The sequence below is a fragment of the Tympanuchus pallidicinctus genome, unplaced genomic scaffold (genome assembly GCF_026119805.1).
Source record: "Tympanuchus pallidicinctus isolate F22 unplaced genomic scaffold, pur_lepc_1.0 scaffold3, whole genome shotgun sequence".
Lineage (NCBI taxonomy): Eukaryota > Metazoa > Chordata > Aves > Galliformes > Phasianidae > Tympanuchus > Tympanuchus pallidicinctus.
In genome coordinates this window covers 66,376,541-66,401,070 of record NW_026294747.1, presented here as the reverse complement: position 1 = coordinate 66,401,070, position 24,530 = coordinate 66,376,541, and the positions used below count along the sequence as shown (strand labels likewise).

The 24,530-nt window shown below is 40.3% G+C and overlaps 1 protein-coding gene across 6 annotated transcripts in view; it reads right to left on the bottom strand.

Annotated features, from left to right (window-relative positions):
* DPP6 (dipeptidyl peptidase like 6) overlaps positions 1–24,530 on the bottom strand; it is a 486,394-nt gene that overhangs the window by 206,763 nt on the left and 255,101 nt on the right. The window contains exon 1 of one of the 6 annotated variants that reach the window (XM_052692600.1): positions 21,966–22,465. The exons of the other annotated variants lie outside the window; for them this stretch is intronic. Within the exon in view, the coding sequence (XP_052548560.1) occupies positions 21,966–22,022 (57 nt within the window). The 5' untranslated portion in view covers positions 22,023–22,465. Of the gene's footprint in view, positions 1–21,965; positions 22,466–24,530 lie in introns of those variants that run through there. 6 annotated transcript variants of the gene reach the window in all.

Sequence of the window (24,530 nt, the reverse complement as noted above, 5' to 3'; positions counted from 1 at the left end):
GAGCTAGGCTTGTCCTTCCAGTACTTGAATGGAGCTTGTAAGCAGGAGGGGGATTGACTTTTTACATTGTCTGATAGCGGTAGGACAAGGGGGAAATGGTTTTAATCAAAAAGAAGGGAGATTTAGGTTAGATGTTTTTTTGTTTGTTTGTTTGTTTAATTTTTTTTACTCAGAAGGTGGTGAGACGTTGGCACAGGCTGCCCAGAGAGCTGTGGATGTCCCATCCCTGGAGATGCTCAAGGCCAGGCTGGATGGAGCCCTGAGCAGCCTGATGTAATGGTTGGCAACCCCACAGCAGAGAGGGCTGGACTAGGTGATCTTTAAGGTCCCTTCCATCCTAAGTAATTCTATGATTCTGTGAATTTCTGTTTCTCAGTATCTACCTATGTACAATTCATTGATTATAGTAGATCTGAAGGATACCACTGCTGAAAAGAGAGCATTATAGCTTTTCCACTGCACTCAAAATCGTCAAGAAGCTTTCAGCTGTGGTCTGGACAGTCACAGCTTAAGTAAAAAAAGTGGCCAAGGAAAAGGAAACAACCCAGTGAGTCGCTCAGCCAGCTGACAGGCCAACTACACAACACAAACGCCAAGTTCATTCTGTCTTTTTTCTAAGAAGAAGAATTTGAGATTTTTTTTTTCCCTATGTATCCACTGATTTTCATATTCGGACTCAATACTTTTGAATTCACTGCCCAGTCTGTCAAAGTTTTATGAAATCTATTACCAGACTCCACAGTTACCAGCAAAGGTGAGCAGAAAGGTGAAGACACGGACAAAAAGTATGACTGGACAGATCCTTTCAAATCAAGTCTAGGAGTACTTTTGTCAATTAACAACTATTGGTCCAAATATGCAAAGACTTTGTCCTACACACAGAATGTACGTACTTTACAAAACGTGTAGTTTTAAGCATGAGCTAATCTTGCAAATAGCTTTCTTCAGATGTTAGTCATATTCCAATCTGTCGATCTGAATGAGTCTGGAATTTATTTGCTCATTCTCACTGTACTATTTTTTTTTTTCTTCATTTCCTGTTGCATTCCTGAATTAAAAATAGTTCTGAAATTATGATCTTTGAAATAAGAGTAGCATCATTTTCATGATACTGCCTAGTTGCATGTGAGCAACTGAGACATTTCTCCTACATAAATTACAGTGAGGAAGCATGTTTTCTTGTTTTTTGTTTTTTTTTTTTTCCCCAATTATCACAATGTTTTGCTGAGCGATACAAAATAATTCCTCCTATCATCTTTACAAAATGTAAAAAAATTCTTCTTTTCAGGGGACTGCATAAAATAGCTCCTGGCTTTTGTTAGCTCACAACCCTTTAGCCTATTTCGCCTGCACTGTCTTGAGCTAATACATCTTAGATCATGTGTGTGATGTTTTGCTCCTGACAAATATAAAAGATAAAAATCACTCTGTGTACCAAAAACTTGAACAAAGAAAGAAAACCTACCAGTAATTATCTCAGGTTGACAAAACACTTTCTGTAAATATCAAGCAGCTTTTTTCCATTTCTATGGAAGTTGAAATTGTGTCTATACATATTTTGCTGAGAAGCTTATCTTTAAATTTTAAGTCATTCATAAGTATATATAATTATTAGCTAGGATGATATATACAGAACTTGCTATGAAACAGTATAGTTGAGAGATACTGAAGAGAAGACAGGAAAGACAAGTTATATAAAAACTTTAAAAGATTGTTAGCTGAAACGGCGTGCTAAGAAACCAAACACTGCTGAAATATTGTGATCTGCACGACTGCATGGAAGGCAAATAACATCAGATATTAGAAAGCACTGCAAGACACTTGGAAGAAATGAAAGGGATAACAGAAGGATTCTTGTTCCCAAATCTTAGATGTCACAGATTATTTTAAATGTCAAAGAATATCCTGCTTGCTTCTCTCTGGCACTCCAGAAACATGCAGGTCTTAACTCTTCTATACATGTCAGCTGCCAACCCTCTGCAAGCACACTGGACAATGCAAGGTGTGAAAATGGCTTTACGTAGTTAGGCTTAAATAATTAAATGTCATTCATAATGCTGGCGGAAAAAAATCACACCTGAAATTTGCAAGGACAATGAATAACTTGAGGTAATGAGTGCTTAGGCCAAAATGACATTGGTCAAAACTTCAAGCTTTGTCTTAAGGTCGAAGTTTAAACACGTCTGACGTATTATCTGTCAATGGAACCAAGTTACAGCTCTCAGAAATAAGGAAGATTTTATAGAATTATTAATTATCAGTTATTCAATTTCCAGCCTAGTTCCTACTAGAACAATCTCACAAAACTTTCTACTTATCTGTGTCTGTAGGCCTTGTCTTCTAATTACTTACCTAGAAAACTATGGATGTGATTTCTCTGCAATTTAAATATACTGTAGATCCGTAAAACAGATCATACAATTTAATAAGGGCTCCAACGACTACTGACAGCCCTGCTTATGAACCATCAGTAAAACTTTTCAACATTAAGCCTGGTCTGGTACAGTACAGATGTTAAGAAGAACACAAGTTTTTAATGCATAAGGGTGTTTTCAGGTTCATCATCACAAATGAGTGATGACTGTTTCATACCATTTGAAATAGAATACGATTGATCTTCCACCAGTGGTGTATGCCCAAGCCACTGCAAGACTATTCTATAGCAACTTCCAACTTCCTATTGTTAATTTAAGCAAATTCACGCTTGTGCAACGACTTCTCTTGCACAAGGCTGTTCAGCCAAACATACCTACCTAGGTTCACCCAAGAGCCATTTTTCTGTTTACAGGTTTCACATTAAAGAACAGATATTTTCTAATACTAATATAATGCCAAACAAGCAGAAAGGGCTCCTTGAAATGATCTGAACTATGCATACACACAAAAAAATTTGCAAAATGTCATTATAATAGAAGACAGACATCAAGCATAGCCAGAAGTCTGATTACCAAAAGACATGTCATGTCTTTGATATACCTAAGCTAAAAATGGGAGGCTGAGAAGTATTTCCTTAGAATTATACAGGGAAGGACTCGTAATGGTTGCAGAAGAGAAAACTGCTTCCAAGGCACTAATTCCTGTGAATTTTCCAATATATACACAACAACACAATAACTGCAGATATAGAGTTTGCAGAAATCAAGAGTTTATCTCCTTTTTCTCAGGAGTAGATACTGCCCACAGAGAGAATGTCTCTTAAATTCACTCTCGTGAAGTGTTTGAGGAGAACAACATACGAAAGCAATGCAGCTACAAACAGGCCAGACAGTAGCATATGGAGTAGCAGCAGATGTGCAATTTGAGACTTTTGGAATAGCTGCTAGAATTCAGGCATGCTTCAAACAAAACTGAGCCCAGAATTCTTTGCTAACAGACATTTGTAAATTGATTGCAAGCATTTTTCCAGATTGATATGACTGGCATTCTGTACTCAGGAGTGAAGCAAGAAGGAATGTTCATCAGATCTGTGCTGAATGAAGGTTAAAATACATCTTGATTTCAACTAGCTCTGCACCCATGAACTCCAGAATCCTCCCTTTTCATTTATTTTCACAATATGTCTTAGATATCATCTCTTTTTGAATAACTTGTACAGTAAATGAAAAATCTGGCTTATGGCTATATTCTGAAAAAAAAAGTCATCTAGAGAGGATTGCTAAGGAATAGAATTTTGCTAAAATATCATTGATCCGCAGACTTCACTGAACATAAATTACGTGAGTTTTTAGCAAGTATGGTAAGTTCCTAGGAAAAGGAACAATAAATCACAGCAGAAATCATATCGAAAAAGACAGGAGTGTTTCCAGTAGTAGAGGTTAGCAGCCACAAACACCACTTACTTTGTATTTACGCTTTGAATAATTCTAGAATTTCAGAAGCCAAGTGTGCAGTTATGAGTTATACTATGTTACCTTCCTATTACTAAATCGGAAACTTCAGTAAACTTCGTTCCCAGAATTAAAAACGTATTTTGTTTGCTTTGATTTTACACGGTTTGGTTTTAAGTGTTACCTGCTATGATTTGGAGAATGTTACAACTGGAGCATTTATACCGATAGGTCATAGCTGCATTTATCATATAATCACCCAGGTTGGAAAAGACCTACAAGATCATCCAGTCCAACCTATCATCAATAGTTCTCATATCATGCTCTCTTTAACAAAGCAGTCCCAACAATGAAGCCATGTTTAATTTAATATGGGCTAGATAGCATCTGTTCACTTGCACAAGGAATATTCACACAAATAGACAATCCACCAAGAGGTGAAGGGTCCAGTTCTTTCAGTGGACAGATCTGCACAAGGGTTCTTGAGCTGAAGAAATCTGGATGCTTCCTACTGTTGCCACAAGCTTTTTCTATAAATTTCTCCAAGGACATGTCCTACCACAATCACGATGGATGCCATTTCTATTCAGCTGGGGAATAGGTTCTCCACCCAGCCCTACAAAAAAGGCTGAAACCTCAGAGGAAATTGAATATGCAAATACATTGGTCATTAACTTCAGTATTAAACAGAGCTTTGTAGTGCACACCATAATTCAATTTCTGGTGAAATCTCATTTTCATGTGCTTCCTTTGCCTTATAGAAATATACTGGGATGATATTCCAGTTTTGCTGATTTAGCAGGTATAAGTGGTTGATTTATTATCACTTTGTCTACAGAAGAACAAACAGCAATCTCACAGATACCACAAAAACCACAGGTGCAGCAGCACATGGGGTCTGGTCACACTCTTTCAGAAGCCTTACTTCTCGTACAAATAAACCTTGAAGTGTGGTAGATAAAGAAGTGAGCTTTCAAGCTATGAAACCACAGAGACATCCAGAATTTGAGTCATCTCTCACAGATGGGCTTACACAATTGCACTTCATGTGAAAACCCCAATACTCTTAAGAACACATTTAGAGCAAAGTATTAGCAATTTAGTGACATTCTTGTCATGAATTAGCCTTAGTTGTAACAAGGATTCATCTCCATATACATCTAGCATTTAACATCTTATAGGGACTCCATACCATTTCATTCGTTTTGAGATTTTTTTTTCCCAATAATAGCTACAATAAAAAACTGCAACACTACCAAAGCACAATTCAAAACAAATTTTCAGAAGAGAGTTCAGTACTCATATAGCACAAAGCGAGCATACTTAGAAAGGAGGAATAATGAAATCACTTGGTTCAAATTCCCCTCTGCATTGTGGTGCCAGAACTACTGCAGGCAATAAGCAATGCAGGCTCTCTTTTGTGCCACTGTTCAGCTGGCCTTGTTGAGCTGGGTGTAGAACTTTGCTCCTGAATGCAGAAATGGGAGAAGAGATTTTCTTTGTGTGTTCTTCCCCTTGCAGAATCCCTTTGAGAAAATACTGATTTTCAAAAGTCACACATATTTAGATGAATGCATCATTCATTTTAGACTTTCCTATATGCTGCAATGTGCATGATATGTAATCATGCATGTTGGGAGCCTTAACAAATCCTAGAAAGAAAGTCTCTTTTCTATTGTCTTCCCATTTCTTTCCATGTTGCTGTTTTTGCACATTCTCTTGTTTTGCACTTTGATCTTCTTCCCCTACATAAATGCAACCTCCTGCTAGCCAAATTTCACGTCCTCCAAATGAAAAACGAAAATAAGAGACCTCCTTTTACCATTTTTCAATTTAAACTGCCTTAACTTCACAGCAGTGTCTGATAAGACACAACAAGGTTTATATCTCTGATGCTTACAGCAGCATAAATAACACCAAAAATTCATTCTGTGTAATTTAAATGCCATTCAGTGCATGTCAGAGAGATACCTTTGTAGGTTGCCTCAAGATTTCTGATGTTCAGAATCAGGTCAATGAAATTTTGCATTCAAGGTTAGTAAGAAAAATCCTGCATACTCATGTTGTACACTACCAAAAAACAATAAATACTGCCAAGTCCTAATGTTAGCATATCATATACAAGGCTGCTCTTAATAAAGCTAACAGCCCACAGGTATGACAAGAACTTCACTTCAAGCATTAAGTACTGCATTTTTCTGAGCCTACTTTCACAACAATTTGCAACACAGCTTGTGACTTGAAAGGCACTCAGTGCTGGCCTAAGTCTGCTCCACTAAAATCATCCATGTCTCCTACCCATCGTGAAGTCTGCCACCAACTCAGGCAGGATAGAGCCAAACGCTTTTGAAAATCTCACCCTTATTCAACAGTAACAGACAAAATCTACCTTAAAAAATGGCTAAAGTTCACAAGCAAGCATTAAGCTGGGAAATGTCAGATTTAAGCCTCAACATCCACAAGCTGTAATTCAGTCCCTCGTGCATACGCATCGTGCTAGAGTCTGATTACATACCCTACATGCTTTCAGCTGCCTCACTCACTGCACCAAAGGGCTGGTGCTCACACATAACGAGGCTTCTTCAATATTTCACTTGATCCTCACCACTGTGTGCATGGCCTTATTGGCAGCACACAATCCCAACCTGCTTTAAAGGCAGTTATCAGTTTTCTCATAGCTGTTCCTACGGAGCTCATTATTAGAACACAGGACTGCTTCAGATACTCATCACTTCCTTTCCACAGCACCTCTGCATGGTGAAGAGGATATTATCCCCTTGCACAGATGGGGAGCCAACTCAATGATCAAGGTCAAATATTTTGCTAATTTAGGGTTTCCAATTTCAGATGCCTAAGATCAGATAATTTTCAGACTAATTATCGTACATTCACATTGTTAGAGCATAGCTCTGCAATTCAGAAAAAAGAAAAAAATCAGATTCAGAATTCTACTGAGCAGTTGAACATGGCAAAAAAATAAAAGTGACAGATAAGAACAGGTGGACCTATGAAAAAAAACAACGGCTAAGCATTCCAGCATCCATACAAACACACAAGGGAGTTAAGGACCCAATGACAGCACTTTAACCTCTTCTGCCACCTGACCATCCTTCTCTTTCAGAAAAGGTATCTTCTGAGACCTTCAACTACTGGAGCCCTAGACAGTAAACTCCTTAGTATTACAGTCAAAAATCACCCATAGTTTAGCCATAGTCCACTCATAATTAAAAATAAATAAACAGATAACCTGAAATACCAAAGACTGCTTTTCTGAAAACTTTTAGATTAGATGGTTGGGCTATTTTTTCAAGTCTTCTATTATTTAACTGAAGTATTATTTGGTTGTTTCTTTGGACAGGAGAATTATCTTTAAGGTGGGTCTGTATGTACATTTACAAATACACAGTTATATGCATTGCTTGATAATACACAGATCCAATGAAAACAGAAACAATATTTTGGGCACTGTTCCATATTGTGAACCTTTACAAAGTAGTCTAAGATAACCAAAAATAGACGTGTGTAGGTAGTAAAAATCCATTTAGAATTGAACTGTAAAGCCAATGAAAGAAAGCCATTTGGAATCTGTAGAGATGAAGCACTACCTTACTAAATTGGAAAGTATTTCTTGATAGTACAATTTATGGCAGTCAACCAATTTATGGCAGCCAACGCTAGAGCCACAAGAAATAGGAAAGTCCACCTGAAGCATTTCAGGATAGAAGCTGTCTTTAGTTTGAGATACAGAATTGCCAGAAAGACCTCCAAGGAACCAAGGAAACAGAGGATGGTGAGTATTTTTTTTAGTACTGATTTTTCCTTTTATCTTTTTGACACAAATCAGTACACATCCTGAAATTCCTCTCGCTTCAGGAACAAATAAACACATCAAATTTTAAACCATCTGCAGTGGAAGTGAACTGTTCTTTACTCTAGAGATGAGGCATTTTTCAAGAACACTGTGCGAGTTTGCTTTTTCTTTCCCAAGTCAATTATTTCTTTAACCATCAGGAGTTCAGTGAGAAAATAATGGCTCTCAAAGAGGAGAGACACGGCCCAGGATTTCTCTGGAAGTACCTTAGCCTTAAGGTAATTATTTCTTGCTCTCAGGTTCACAGTTTAATGAATGCCAACATGCAGAAGGATTCATTTGATGATTTCCATGGTGGCTTTACATTCACCATTATTGGAATGTGTTTTAGGAGCCCTTTCTTTAAATAGTTATCAAACCTCCAGGCCTTCGGAGACCCAGCGTCATCTGATCTTATTCGAAAGAGCAGAGACACGAGCAACTGAATAACTAAAACACTGTTAACAGTTTAAAAATGACTGAGCAATATAGGACATATCTATTACTTGTAACAAACTGCCTGGAGCCAGGCTGACCCTGGCCAATAATCCCAACAGCAAAGAACAGCACTGCATCACATGCTCTTGCAGGTTGAAACACAAGAGTGATTTCATGCTCTTATTAAGCTTCCTTTTCTGCCAAATGTGGGAAATGCAGTTTACCCACATCGCTGAGATATCAGGAGGAATATTTTAAAAAGCAATTTGAAGACACAGAGCACAAAGAAAACACAAAGTATTCTTTTGTGGCTATTTACGAGATGAAAGAAATAGCTTAGCAGCGTGCATCTTTCTGTAAGGGAGCTCTGTTTAAGTAGTATAAGCCTATAATTATTTTTCTTTACATTTGATAGTATTAATAAATATTTTAGAACATATTCTGTCCTGAGAGCTTGCAGTACCTGTCACGTTCAAATTAAAACATAAAAGAACACAAATATTCTATGATTAAAATGGTAATTTAGTTCCATTTTTATACCATGGCTCAAAAAAAAAAAAAAAAAAAAAAAAAAGACTCAACAGGATTGCATGGTTCTCTAAAGCCTGAGCAACTGCTGCCTTTGCATTCTTAATACTGACCAGCAGACCTCCCTTGGATTCCTGAAATTAAATGCCATCATTGGACCACACAGCATTTCAAATGTGTTTCTTTCTATTTCGCTACCTTTTTTCAGCTGCTTTCAAAATAAAAGAGAGGGAAAATAAATGGCTAGCAAGTGCAGGAAGCGTTTAAGAAGCACTCTTTTTAATACACAAGAAAAGCGACCCTTCAAAGCCCATGCATAAGCACCTCCATAATTGGATGGATTTTCAAGAGCTCTGAGCATGCAGCAGTCCCCAGTGAGACCAGCTCCTGGATGCTCGACAATTTATCACAACTCAACAGTTTCCCCTCAGGGTGTTATTTACAACTGTGTGTGGTAAACAGGAAGCTACAACATTTGAGACTGTCATTTTCGGCTGGACTTGTACACTGACGTCTATCAAGCTCCCCTGAAACATCCCCAAGTATTTCCACGTGTCTTTTCCCCTGTTTTTTTTTTTAAAGAAACAGGCCTAACTTGAACAGTCACTGCACACTTAGGACTCAAATGTCAGGACTGTACCGTGCTGCTAAATGTTACATGAACTAATGATTAATTTAGTCTTTTTTCTCATTGGGGTTTTACTTGTTTGTCAGTAAAAGACAGTAGATGATTGCCTGGCCAAAATATGCATTACATCCAGTTCTCTAATATCACCGAGCGGTAGGCAGCAGTTTAATTTACCAGCAATAATTTATTGCATAGAATCAAAATTCTGCAAGCAACCTCTTCTCATCTGTTAATTTCAGCATCTCCTACAGCTATTTGATTTCCTTCCTGGCCTTTCATGTTAACCGGTCACCTCCTGCCAGATCCCAGCTAGCACAGCAAGGCTCTGCAGCTTGCTCAGTGCTAATATAGAGGAGACTTCAGTGCCATCCACATCCATCTGCCCCTGTGGTGGCGTAGGTGACAGCAAATGCTGCATTACTGGTCTGCTGGCTTAAACAAATAGCTTGGCTTAATATGCATTTTTGTGTATTCTCTTCCCTCGCTGGACATGAAAGAAAATGGAATGTAACAATGGGTAATATTAGCAAGGACAATTTGAGCAAACGAGTACATCAATGCCACGCTTCTTCCAAGCAAAGGTTTCCACTTGGTTGATTTGTTCTTGAGTTAGTTGTAATATCTGTGATGATAAAGAATATTAAAAAAGCTGTTCAACAGTCTTTTGGCTTGGAGCCACGGACTAATCTTCATTTGGTAATTGAAGGCTCATAAGATGGAAATAAACTCTATGGAAACTGTCAAGTCAATGAAAAGTAATGAAGTATAAACATCCGAGTGTCACCTAAATTCAGTCTCCTTACAACAACTGTCATCTCTTGTTTTATCATCAGTTGCAGCAATAAAACTAAATAAAAGTTATGCATTGCACCTGACAAGCAGTCAACCACATGTAAAAGCAGAGAGCACATTGTGAATGGCTTAAAGCAAAAAGCAAATTAACTCCTTTTTCCTCACAAAAACCATTTCTCCTTGACTGACAAAAAGCATTTACTCAAGAAATGGGCCAGTCAAAGAAAAATACATATAGTTCAGTAGATATGATAGGGCATGCTTCTGGCAACCCCTAAGTATTTGCAACCAAAAATATCAGAATCTGGATAGAACAGAATGAAGCATGATATGGAACACCATATGAAAGCTTATCATTGTTCCCTACAAAGGGACTCCCCAGGGAAAGAACACACTCATGCAGCATGCATTATGGTCTCATTAAGTGCTTTCCCAGACCTCCAGAACATATATTCTCTGCAGTACTAAGCAGAACTCCTGTATTACAGCTGATGGTGCTGCAGCAACTTTGTTGGAGAAAGAATTCTTACTCAAACTTTTTTTTTACAGGTCAAGAAGCTGTTTGGGAAACAAAAGCAAAGAGAAACAAGTTCTTGTTTCAGTGAGAAGACTCGAAGTAGTCTGAACATCTAGCATCCCGCTAGGATCTATTTTAGATCATATTTTTAGCCTCAAGTACATGTTATTTCTCAGGTGTATTTTACGGACTGTTGAGTTAAAGACTTTCTATCTTTGCGTGCCAAAAACAGTATTTCCAGAATGTATTAGTACAGGAGTCAGCCAAGCTCTCTTTTCTTCAGTAAAGCAAGATAAGGAAGGGCTTTCCAATCCCACAGTTTTTGGGATATTAATTGGGAACTGAAAAATAACTCTTCTTGTGTCACAAATCAGAACAAAACATTTCAATTTTCAGGTATTTAAACCCACAAGAACAACTACAACAAAAAAGTAAGGAAGTATATTCTGGCTGCAGAAAATGTTTAGACCAATGAGCTTTCTTTGGTAATTCTCCATCTTCTCATATATGAGTTTACCTCCTTTTTGATTGCCCAGGTTGATGCAGATACTCAAAATTTTTTAGTGTAGTTATTTAATTTTTTAAGCAAATTTACATTTGTGGTCCAACCACGTTCAGTGCGGAGATTTAAAAGGTCTCTCAGAATATTTAGAGTTAGGAGGTTCCGTGGAAATAGCTCTTCATGGATGGACTACGTTTTACCACAAAAAACCAATACACCATAATTTCAAACACCTCTAACGTACAGAAAGGCCCTGCAGACTTGAACACTGAAGACTTTAAATCTGGGCTCAGGCTATGACACAGGCTGTGTGCTATCAATCACTGCAGTCTTTCTGGAACTCACACTAGGCCACTGAAAAGCTAAAAAAATTGCTCTCTTCTGGCATGAGAGGCAGTACAACAATTTATTTACCGACTCAACCAGGTGCTAACTGGTTGCCAAATAAGTTCTCAAATTTATAAGAAACTACAGGAATTTCTAGGAACCTACATAAATGTCTAAGAAAAATACCAGCTATCACAGCGGCAGGAGACCTACAGTCCTGGTCTGCATGAGCATTCCAATCACTTCCCAACTCCAGGTCAGGAGAAGACTTGTGTGAACAGTATTTTGCCACATGCAAGAGGATGTGAGCTAACAGATGCTCCAATAAATCTTCTGAAGCAACTGATGAAGAGACCTGGTCCTGCAACCTTGGTCCAGGGTGCAACCATGGCCTCATTTATGTTGCAGTCCTAAGCTCAAAGTGCATTTCTGTAAGAGAAATTTGACTTCTTACAGAAATATTTTTCCCAGTAGCGTGAGAAACGTGCAGAGAAGAGACACATAAAATATTCAGTTCTTTCTATGATAAAAGCCACATGAAAATGGAACAGGCTGTTTGGAATAAAATTGCTGGTTACAAATTCTTTGCATTTGCAGGTTTAAAGCCTCAGTTTGCTACAGGATACTGGGCAGTGTACCTAAGGGATATGTCCATCCTTAACTCTTTTGGCAGCCCTTTGTATTCCTTTCTCTGCATGAAATGCCAGGGCCAAGACAACAGAAGTGCACAGACTGGAGACCAGTCTGCCTAATAAAAACTGTTCCTTTTTGGTTGGCCTCCTCCTCTTACCAAGTATTTAAGGTGGAGGGAGAAGCACATACAGTGGTATAGACCGAGAGAAGAGAAGAGCATGCTTAGATTCACTGCTACATCAATTTTAGAGGGCTGAGAACAGGATGAAAACAGCAACTCCAGGATAAAGAAAAGGGCAGTCTCTTTACATAATATCAACCTTAAAATCTCAAAGATGTTGTAGGTAAAAAGGTAAATTTTCTTGGGTAAATAAACAGTAACTCCTTAACTTTTCCTGTTCCTTACATTCCCAAACTGTCCTTTGATTTACCTGCCCAGTTTAAAGTTGAGTGTGAGAATAAAACATGTAATCACAATATGATTTGCAACAGCAATGTCAAGCATCAATATAATCCATGTAAAGCCATATACTACACCTTACAAGGGACAGAACACAGAAAAGAATTCAATTTTATGTAATTGAATGCTCCGCAGATTAATTTCACCAAGATTAATCTCAAAAAGTCATTACATTCAATAGATCAGTATTTTCAGCAATGTTTGTAAATGGACTTTTACATCAGACATACTGGGAATACAAAACACACTGGGACGTACAAAATATGAAAAAGAAGACTGCTACTATTGTTAGATTCTACTAAACTATGAAGTGTCTGGATTGCTTCAGTAACAGAAACGTGGTTTAAATACAAATTTCCCATAAAACAGTATTATAGAATGGCCAGGGCTGGAAGGAACCTCAAGGATCATCAAGCTCCAAGTCTCCTGCCACATGCAGGGTTGCCAACCTCCGTGTTTAATACTAGACCAGGCTGTCCAGGGCCCCATCCAACCTGGCCTTGAACACCTCCAGCCCCTCTGGGCAGCCTGTTCCTGCACCTCACCACTCCCTTGGTAAAGAACTTCCCTCTGATATCCAACCCAAATGTCCCCTCCTTCAACTTAAAACCATTTCCTCTTGTCCTGCTATTATCAACACTTTCAAAGAATTGGCTCCCCTCCTGTTTATAGGCTCCCTTTAGGTTCTGGAAGACTGCAATGAGTTCACCCCGCAGCAAACAGAAGGAGAAAATAATACTGACAACACTTAGGGCAGAAATTGAAATTTAAGAAATATTTTAAAAATTGCTCCCACCTTGAGCAATTCCTGTAATCCAGTGCCCAAGCATCTCAAAATAATAAAGAACCTGAAGTTTTTGCTTACTACCTCCCTCAGGTTATGTCATCTTCAATGCAGTTAAGTTTTATACAGCTAGTAAATGATTACCTGTCTCTTCCTTCTCTCATTTTAATACGGGTTATTTGGCCACAACTTTTCCCTCTAAGTCCTTGAGTTTCTCTCTACAAGGAGTCACAAAATGCTGCATATACATTTAAAAATAACCTGTTTGCTCCTGGTCACAAAAATAGAAAGATCGAAATGCGAGGTTATCAGTGTACTCAAGATTGGTTACAACTTAATGTAATGTGCATCAAATCCTACAGGTATATGAAGGTGAAACAGCATTCCCCTTTAAACTCTGCATGAACAAGGTTGGTTGATGTGTAATTAAGCTAAATTAAAGACCCAAAACATACATCAAATAATATGCCACTGTATACATTCACCCCTCCCTTCCCTTCCCCCCTCTCTCCCCCCCCCCCAAATTAGATGTTTATTATGGTATCTCTTGGACAAGCTAAATTAGCAATAAGTTAATGTCTAAGTTGTGGATTCACTTCTGGAAATAATATACTACAACTAAGCCTTAAATAGCTGCTACAAACGTAAGTGAAGGTAATGGAGTCAAAAACTGCAGACTAATTGCTTCCGTTGAAGGCTTATTATCTCTCCAATTTCAAGCTCAGCAGCAGTTCAGCAGTAATACAAGCTACTTTTGTCAAGGCACTGTCAGCCTTTAGATGAAATTCACTTTTAGTTCTGTCTCTGTTAGTTTTAAAAATAACAAAAACAGCCATTTGCTTTCCAGGCTGACAAAGGTAAGGAGGTAAGCAGAAGGGTTAATGAAAAACAAAACACAATACAACAACCAACAGTTGAGTCCTGAGACACAGAGAGTGCCTCGTTTTCTCTCCAGCCTTTCCTACCACAGCTGCTGGAGGAACCTCTAGACATGGCCAAGATGCAGGGCTGTTGAACACGAGAAGACCTCAAAATGGAGTCCTTGTTATGTGGCTGTGACCAGCCTTTACCCAGCAGGCTAGGACAAATCCCACTCTGAGATATGCTCTATCTGCAGTTTCCACCTGCAGTTCTGATCACAAAACCATATCTCATAGTACTAATAGCCATACTCTGCCAGACTGATGCCATGCATCATCCAGTGCACAGGTTCTCTCTCAAAAAAGCTTTACCTCTGCAGCAGCAAGGGCACTGTCAGGACACCCTGCTTCACCCATGGCTTGTAGGCTTCAGCCTTGGCTCACAGCTTCAACCTGATTTTTGAGGAAGAGATCAAAGCCCACAGACCTTGAACTTCACCCTGCTTCTCTCGCCCATCTGCCTTCCTCTTCTGAAAGGTTTTGTTCTTATCCTCAACCACACATATCTCTGGCTAATCATTATCCCTTTATTCACTTTCCCATTTCATCTCTATGGGCTCCTAATTATACCACAGTATTCCTACTGAAGAAAAAAAAACAAATTACTCCTTCTCGGAAAAGATCTTTCTGCATTATGCAAGAGAGAGCTGAAAGATCTGTATCTTACCTCAAAGTTGAAAACTGCTTCAAGTTCCCAAAATCTTAGAATCAGATGCAATCCCAAAATTCTTTGTATTTTCTCTCTTTCATTTACAAGTCTGCTTATAACTATTCAAAGTCCTGCTAGGATTTACTTCTATTCTTGATCTCATCCTGCTGAAATTCTTATTCAGATCTGATGCTTCAGAATGAGTTTTAACTTTCAGGACTTCTCCTATGACTCTAAACATCAAGGAGCTCATCTGTAATGGAAATGCTAAATCAGGGCTTGAATTGATTGAGCACCTGGTGGGAAGGCAGGGCATACCCAGGGCAATGCACCTGAATGACCAGAAGGGTGGAGCCAGGACTCCCCACTTGCTGCAGCCTAGCACCTTCCTGCTCTGCTATTATTTCTATGCTTTCCACCATGTTATAGCATCTCCCTAACATCTCAAGTACTCACTTGTGCAGCCTGAGCTACTACAATATCTCAGAACCTCACATCAGGAGATTGTGCTTTTCCTTTTGGTATAAGATAACAGCAAACAGAAGCTGCTGACTGTCATCATGGCCCTAAGTCTAACACACCTGCTCAGAGCCATAAGGGAAGTCTGCAGCACAACAAGCACTAAATCCCATGCTCTGACCACTGCACCATCCCTCACAGCCACCTCCACATTCAGACTTGGCTCTTTCATCAGAAATTGATATTAACTCAGCCTTCCGTTCTTGACCACTTTCCAATATAGTTCCCTCTCCAAAGTTATGTTCTAGAAAGGCTTTGAAAACTTGCCAAAAGTGCTCCCCTCCTTTCTCTCACTTTTGTAATCTGCTTCTCCCTATCTGAAGCGGCCCACTGGAATAGAGGTGAGCTCAGCTTTCCTGTTCTGTTGCTGCCAGCATTCACCCTTCTCCAAATCTATTTCACCTACTTAGATCTCACTTTAGAATCAGATGGAAGGACAGAAGACAGTATGAAAAAAAAAGAAAAATAGAAAGGATCAAAGACCAAAAGACTAGAATACAAAGCATACAGAATGAAGTACATGAACAATAAATACTATTGTACTTTCCATCATTTCACAAAAACTACCCTTTTCTCACATCATCATCCAAAGTGACCACGATTCATAAGAATGTAATGCATTATAAAGTCATAAGGAAGCTGTATTAAAGGCATAAAAACTGAAAGCAAGTAAAAACATTGTTCATAAAATAACTGTAGCAAAGAATAACACTGATAATGGTCCACAACTGAACTGAGGCATGGAATGTTCTACAGTAAGAGTTGGAAAAAAAAAAAAGAAAAAAAAAAAGTTTTTTCTTGTTGAGTTCAATCCCAGTCTCTAAGCTCTAGATAAATGAAACAACTTCAGAGAAAAAAATTCTTCTGTCTTGACCCATAAGCAAAAGAAAGACTTAATAAGAAAGACTGCAACATAAGACATCATAGAACCACAGAATCATTTGATTTGGTAAGGACCCTTAAAGGTCATCTAGTTCAACTCCCCTGCAATAAACAGGGACATCTCTATGTCAGAAATTGAGAGAGCAGCACTCAACCAGTACTGACCCAACCACAAGTGGCTGAGCAAATCCTATGGGCAATCTCCACTTGATCTCTCACACTGTAGCCACAGTTCAAAGTTTACACAATCTCAAGCATCCAAGAGAATGCTTCAATCTTCTGCTCATCATACCTACAGCTCAACACCACCAATCAATCTAGACGCATCCCAGGCCTTCCAGAAGAACTTCCATTTCAGGACTGAACACCAAAAAAGCTCTTCTTACAGCCTTCTCCTTCTGAGACTCCACCATTATGCCAAACATGTCCCTTCCCATCTCTGTCTCCTTCTCCTTATTTCTCATTTGCCTGTGTTCCTCATAGAAAATTATCAGCTTGAAAAGACTGCCAATGTGATGCAATTTCATGTTCTTGAATACAGGGTTCTCAGGAGCACAATTACGGAAATTTAATCTCTTGAGAAATAGAGCAGATATCATTAACAGAATGAAATACAAATGATCTCTAAAACTTCCTGAAGAAAACCTCTCTTGAATCTACAGTAAGATACGTAATTTACAAAATTGTTATCAGGAAACAACGGTATTGTTTCCTATCAACAAAATTATGTCTTAAAAAAAAAATTATGCACTTCAACATCTAATACTAAACACTTCCATTTAACATCTCATACCAAACACTTCCATTAAAACAAACAAACAAAGAAAGCCCAACAACTTGGTTTTCCATGCAAGTCATGAGTTAGGTTTCTACTCTTTCTTTCCACTTTGCCAAATACCTTGTACAAGTGGACACTGCTCTGTGATTTCTGCACAGCTATAATAGTCAAAGCAAGAATACTGCAGCAAATCAGCAAGAAAGACTGATTCTCATGAGCAGAGACTCACCTTTGGGATACCACAGCTTTCAATTCTAGCCAAGAATGCAGGAATTTTGCTATCACAAGTCATTGAGATAATATGCTAAATTAGCTCATCTCCTTGGAGATTCACTCCCACCTGTTCAACAGCCCCAGGCCAAGCTCTTTCCTGCCCACTGTTGAATCTAGGTAGCACAGAGGTATGTCACAGTGCTCCTCAATTATTCTCCATGGATTTTATGCCACTGAGGTGCTGCAGTGGGGACTGTGACTGTGCCAACTAATAGCACCATAAATCAGAGCTCTCTTGTAATGCTTTTGGGGCTTGGTTTGCTTCTGAACAAAAGCTTAGAACACAATATCTCAAACCCTTAAAACATGGAGGATTCACCACTGGCTCTTTTTGGTCTAGCATATGCTGGAGATGCTACTGAAAAATGGAAGGGCAAAGTCTCTTCCCTATTTCAACAGATAAAATTCAGTTATAACATGCACCCAAACCTACGCTACAGCCTGCTTACAAAGTGGAGAGATCCTGCACTCTTTGGAGACGATTTCACATGATGTAAGGAGGCTTTAAATTCACAGAGAATCAGGATTGTTGCAGCCTTTCAATAAAGCCTGAACGAACCAAGACATTGGGCACCCAGATACACTGATTTGTTGGACAGACCTCAGATAAATAAAGCAGATCTGAATCATAGAATGTCCTGGGTGGAAAAGGACCACAGTGATCATCTAGTTTCAACCCCCCTGCTATGTGCAGGGTCACACCAATCACCAGACCAGGCTGCCCAGAGCCACATCCAGCCTGGACCTGAATGCCTCCAGGGATGGGGCATCCGCAACTTAAGTCTGAAATGACTTAAGTAATGCCTCACTGGCTTCCCTTTGGATGAAGCTAAATGAGAAGGTGCTGTTCAATCAGTAGTTGACACCCACACTGGCCTGAAATAACTCCCTCTTGAAGATCTGTGTAACACAAGCTTTTGGACCTCAGTAGCACTTCTCTCACCCTCATGGTTCCACACAACTTCCTAATGTAAGCACAAACATATCTTTGAGTTTAATCTACTCTGGAAATGAAATGGCAGCACAGGACTTAGATCCCAATGGTTGGAGCTTTTTATGACCTTGAAGGAAGACAATGGCACACATAGGGATTGGACTGCCTTGGCTACCACAATTCCAGAATGACCTAAATTATATCTATCTATGGAAAAAGCCTGCACAGTGTACACTTCTTGTCCTATTTGGACAGGTTTTAGCATAGTATATTGGATACTCCAACTGTACTCACTTTGCAACGTACTAGAGGCTATTTCTGTGAAGTACAGAGTGGCAGGAGAACATTAGGAGCATGAAATATTCATCTCTCCATCCTCTTATCCCTGAGCCTGGTCTAGGTTTTCCAAGGCAACTATGTTCTCTCTCTATTTGAAAACATCTATCATTTGGATTTTCATCTGTTCTGTAAAGTTTAAAATTGATTATCTTAATGACAGTTAATAGCCAGAACTGTTCTATTGATCTGATGCTTCTCCTCCACAGAGCCCACTTCAATAACGGGCAGTCATTGAGCTATTTTGTCTCCTTACTTAATATTTGGCCTTGTACACAGAGTTGCATGCAAACAATCATCAACAGTGTTGTCTGGGACATGAGCGTATTTGGAGCAGGATACTGCTCCCTCCAAGTCTATGACAGTTCTCTTCTACGTAGGAAAAGAAATGGGAACAGTCATTTATTCTGAGTGTTATTAACCAATCACCCCTTGAATACGTTTTTTTTTTTTATAAAAGGTGAATACAACATTGAAAGAAGGCCAGCTAACAGTTCCCAAGACTAAGACCAAGAATCATCAGTCCTCTCCAGCATGATCCTAAGACTATTAGTGCCTGCAGGGTTTTCTAGGGACTTCTGAGCATTTGGTAGAGCAGAAATCCAAATGTAATCACTCACAATGCACTGCATCCATCTCCAACCATCTGAACAAGAAAATCTCAGCTGTGGCAAAAACATCAAAACATACAGAGGTGGCTGCATCCAACTTACGTTGAGCAAACAATCCTAATATGACTGCAGGAGACCCGATTACACATCTTACAGGATGTTTTCTGCTTGTGATGCCCAAAAGACTTAAAGTTCAGCGCCATGAAATTGAGTGATATGGAGATAAATGATTAAAAAGCCAAACAGTTTAAATGGTTTGCAGGCAGGCAGTGTTGCTTATCAGGAGGAAACTACAGAAGTGCTTTCAACTAACAAAGGGAAGAAAAGGATGCTTATTCCCTGACTTCAAGCAGGTTACACAGTGCATTGCTTACCTCCACATCCTAATAATTTTTTAAGTATCTCTATATTTGCAAATCTCAGAGCAGAGCCTTCATTTCTGCATGAACGCATGGCTCCAAATTAAATTTTAACTTATGCCCACAGCCCTTCTGCAGATGTTCAGATGTTCTTTAAACCTTCCCCACCCTGTTCCTACAGCATCTTTTTGCATCCAGTTTCTGCTTAGGTTAACATGGTAGGACACAACCAATGTGTCATTTGCCTGCCTTTGTATCCCAAGGATGTCACAGCGAGGGATACTGAAAAGGGATGGTCACAATTCCTCTATGACAGCAGCAGCTGCTTCTGAAGCCTCAGTCCTCTACAGACCAGCAGTTTGTGTTCAATTTTCTCTCAGCGACATTTTTCAATTTCTTGACCATTTTTATGCAAGAAAAGAACCTTGGCAATCCTTGAAACATAGAAGCTAATTTTCAGCTGGAAATAGAATTTGGATAGAGCCTTTTTTCAGTTATGAACTATTTCAAATAAAGTAAAGGTTCAGATCTGCGCTTGGTGTTAGAAGATAAAAGTGCACAGAAATCAATGGACACAGATTAGATTCAACATCCCACTGCAAAGCCCATTTTACTAATAACATACTTTGAAAACGAAAAAAAAATATAGGAGCTAGCAAAGTTGCTTGTAGACCCAAACATTAATATTCATCAATATCATTGATATTTATATATGCCTGATAGCTCTATTTCATGCTCATGCTGGGGCAGAGCTGAGAGAGTATGTACTTTCACACTATTTAAGAATACCATATTGGATATAATTGCAACTCAGTCACGTATAGAATACATTCAGTCAGCATTCTGAGAGACCCATTCTGGGCATTTTGTACTTCACAGAGGAAGAGTGAAGCAGTGAAGCAGTAGGAAGTCAGTAGTAAGATGGCATTTGGCAGGTAACACCACCTGCAATAAAAGCTGTGCTCCTTTATAAAGGCAACCAACCCATGCTCCTTGAGTTACCAAACTTGACACTTTTACACGGTTTGAAGAAGCCTTCTTTGTTCAGCAGAGGCTGCTGTGCATCTCTCCCTCCCAGAAACACAGCCAGATTGACTGCAAGGAGCAGCACACAGAGACACAGATCAGTATTCCAGTAGCTGTAGAGCATGGCAAAGATGAGATCAGTTCATGCCATTGCTTCTTCACCCTCCGTAACCAAAGTTGTTTTCCCCTTGTTTCAACAGAATCTTTAAGCCTGCCTTGGCCATCAGTGAAATTTCACCATGCCAATGGAGAATTTATGATGCTGCTTGTGGTGGGAGGGTACCCTAGGAATTCCCACGCTTTTCTTTTTGTTATTTCCCTAAAAAGATCAAGTCCAAAAACCACATACATATATAAACCGATGTGCGAGGCTCTCAGCCCACAAAGTCAGGAGGAACTATTTTAAGAATTAATTTGCGCCCTGAGAGATCTGTTTAAATTATCCTCCTGTGCTGTCCTAACCAAAGATGAGAGCAGAGAACCTCCAGTGTTTGGGGAAGGACGAAGGGGAGATGTGGATGCTCTGTGCACCCACAGGCAGTGGGAGGACACTGGGACTCCAGTGCAGCTTTGCTGTCCCTTGTGTCACCACCTCTAACCATATCTGCCATTTACAGCTGAGGATGTGTCACTTTTTTTTTTTTTTTTTTTTTGACAGGGAAAGTTTAGACTTCCTGCTGTTTGGATTACATGCCATTAAATAGGAGTGCTCTCAAAAAAAACTCAGCCCCAAACAAACAGGCAAGGCAGAGGAAATTAAGTCTTTAACTTTGCTATCCCTATCGAAACACAAAGAGCATTGAATATAAGCCAGAAAAAGGACTAAAGGACTTCAGTTCAGATACGGTGTCAGCACTGCAGTTTTCCATCAGGTCCATGGGAGCTGTACCTTCTTATGGCCCTCCAACACTGACTGCATGCTGTACCCCGGGGCATCTCTCCAAGAAAACATCACCCTCCAAAAATCTCTGGAAGTGCTGCACAAAGTCAAGAGCCGAACCCCAGTTTTGCACTCTTCCATCCACCTGCAGAGTGACCACAACCCTCCTGCAGCAAGAAGGGGCCTCTGTCCCAGCACTCTGCCCCACACATGCACACAGGGACTGAGATATGGAGCAAAGCTCTGCAGCCCAAAGGAAGAGGTGCAGTCAGATAAAAATAGCACAATTCACCCCCCCCTCCCCCCACCCAACCCTCCAAGCCTCCACGCACACCGACAGCAGACCTTGAGCTCAGATGCACAGCACTTTCCTCCTGCCACTGACTGGTGACTCAGTTGACAATTTCAGGAACGCACGCCAAAATCAAATAAAAATCAAAAATCACACAAGAAACACAGAGCTACACAACACAGATCTATATTTGTTTGAAATCGAGGAAAAGAAGCATTACCTGATCCTGCTGCTGGGCTTGTTTCCCTGATGCATTTTGCTCCTTGGCTGTAGTCATGCTCACCTATTTGTGCCCACCGCAGCGGCAAACAGGATTGGAATGTATGTATGTGTGTGTGTGTGTGAGAGTGTGAGCTGGTCTGTGTGTGCTCAGACATATACACACACACACACACACACAGTGGAGGGACGAGTAACTAGTCCATCACTTAATCACCAGCTGAGAAATTTCCCACCCCCGCAAAATAAAAATAAAAATAATAAAAATTTAAAAAGTAAAAAAAAAAAAAAATAGAAAATAAATAAAAATAGAAAATAATAGCAATAAAAAAAAAACCCTCTAGTATAGCTGCCTTCCCCCTTGAGCGTCTAAAAATCAAAAGCAGCAGCAGAAAGAGATAGAGAGAGAAAAGGATGCTGTGGGGGGCTCCTTCAATTAGCAACAGCCTCTGCAATCGTCACAGAAACAATGATAACTGCTTGGCAACCGGAGACGGGCAGCCGGGAGGCAGAGCCGCGCTCCGCGCTCCGCACCTCCCCGCCGGCAGCCCCCGCGCTGCGCATGCCCCGCCGCCCCCGCGTCGTCCTGCGCGGAGAGCGGCGCTGCGGGAAGCCGGTGGGATGCTGAGAGCGGAGGTGCTCCCAGCCCCCTCTGCGAGTCCATAACGGGATGGGGTCACTTCGGAAGTCTCTTCTTGCCGCTCTCACGCACGGAGTGTGTTCTGTTCTGCGCTCCCCAGCGCAGCAGAGCTCTTCTCACAAATAGACCTTCCCAACCCCTCCCGCCTGGCTGTCGTACCCGAGGCACACTTAGGTATTACCTCTGCCCACGCAACAACTTGGAGCGATGTGAAGGATGCTGTAAATGGGACAGGGGCTGATGCGGTCCCATGCTCACCTCCACACCGGGTGCTCCGATGCTGCCGTGGTGCTGCTTTCCATCCCCACACCCCCTGCATCCAGCCCTGCTCTGTGCTGCAGGACAAAGCTCAGTGTCCTCTCAGGAGTGATACTGGGATCTGTGCTGAGTCTGCAAATCACCAGCTAAGGAATATCAAGTTATTTATCCAGCAAGCGATAACGCCTCATTTGACCCCTAATGTTATATTGCTGGTAATGCTACCAAGTTGCATTAACCATGAATTCCACTGGATGTAATCCATGGCTTTGCTGGATGCCATCACTCCTTACACTCGGGATGAATTTGATGCTCAGCTGAGCTTTGCTAGAGCTCAGCTTCCAGCCACCACTAAGTATTCCTGTGTTTCCACTATCATATAGCACACCAGTTCATGGAAACCATGACACAAAAAGTCTGCAACGTGTAATTGTGCTGGTAGGAAAGTGGACAACTTCACCTGGTCCCAGCTGCCAGCATCCAGGAACAGCTCATTAGAGGAGTGAATAGCATCTCTCGAGCAAGAAGCAGTAATTTACACTTAAATCTAACAGCTTGTGTCAAGCTCTTGCTGGGCTGTACTATGACGCAGCCCCAGCTTACACTGCAGTTTCATCTCTTTAGTCCCAGTAGTTTTAGTCACAATACACTGTAGATGTTTTTAGTGAGGTTATTTCCACTCAGGTATTTTTCCCCAATTGTATGAACAGAATTGCTTTCAAGGGCAGCACAAGTAGATTGGTTTGAGTTTTTCAGTTGCTTTGGTCTGTTTTCCCACCTGTTGCGGGCAGTAATGGAGTCTCGCTGTACTCCACACTTTTGCTATCTTTCTTCCCAAGAGGAATTCAAACAAAACACAATTGTTTGGGTTTTGCACTTCCTCACTGTATGTCCTGGATATCTCTGCAGAATGGATCTTCTCACTGCATGAATCATTCTCTGTGTCCCTGACTCTCACTTAAACTACACTTTTACTGAAAAGATGTATAACTCTTTCTGTCTGTTAGCCACTGTTAGCCCTTGCACACCCTCTCCATGCAAATTCAACTCTTTTGCAGCCAGCAATGTAAGACACAGTTTTCACTAGCTCTGCAAACGGCCAGACCTACATTTTAAGGATTTTTGTGTTTTTTTTTTTTTCTCCTTGTTGTTGGGCACATAGCAAGTTAATTGTGCTAATTAGTCCAGCAGTTAGCTATACAAACGCATATGGCTTAACCTCATTACATAGGTGCATTACGACTGAGTGTTCCCACTGCATATCCAAATGTTTTGGCACAGTTATTCCAATGTTACTGAAGCTCACTGGTCTCTCTGCATGGTGGTACCTCTCTGCTTTCCCTGTACAGAGGGTCTCATCCCTTCAGATGGCCACGAGTCATCTGCTGAGGTTGGCAGATCCTGATTCTCATCCTGTAATAGGGGAAGATTAATCTTTCATAAGATTCAGCCAAACAAAAAAGTACCCTACCACACAGTGTGGAGGTCACACTGCATGACCTCACCCTGCTGATGCGTGAGCAGATTACTCCATGCCTGTTAATGAAGGCTGGATATTAAGAAAAATTTCTTGTCATAAACATTGATAATGCAGTGGCACAGGCTGCCCAGGGAGGTGGTGGAGTCATCCTCTCTAGAGGTGTTCAAGAACTGTAGAGATGTGGCACT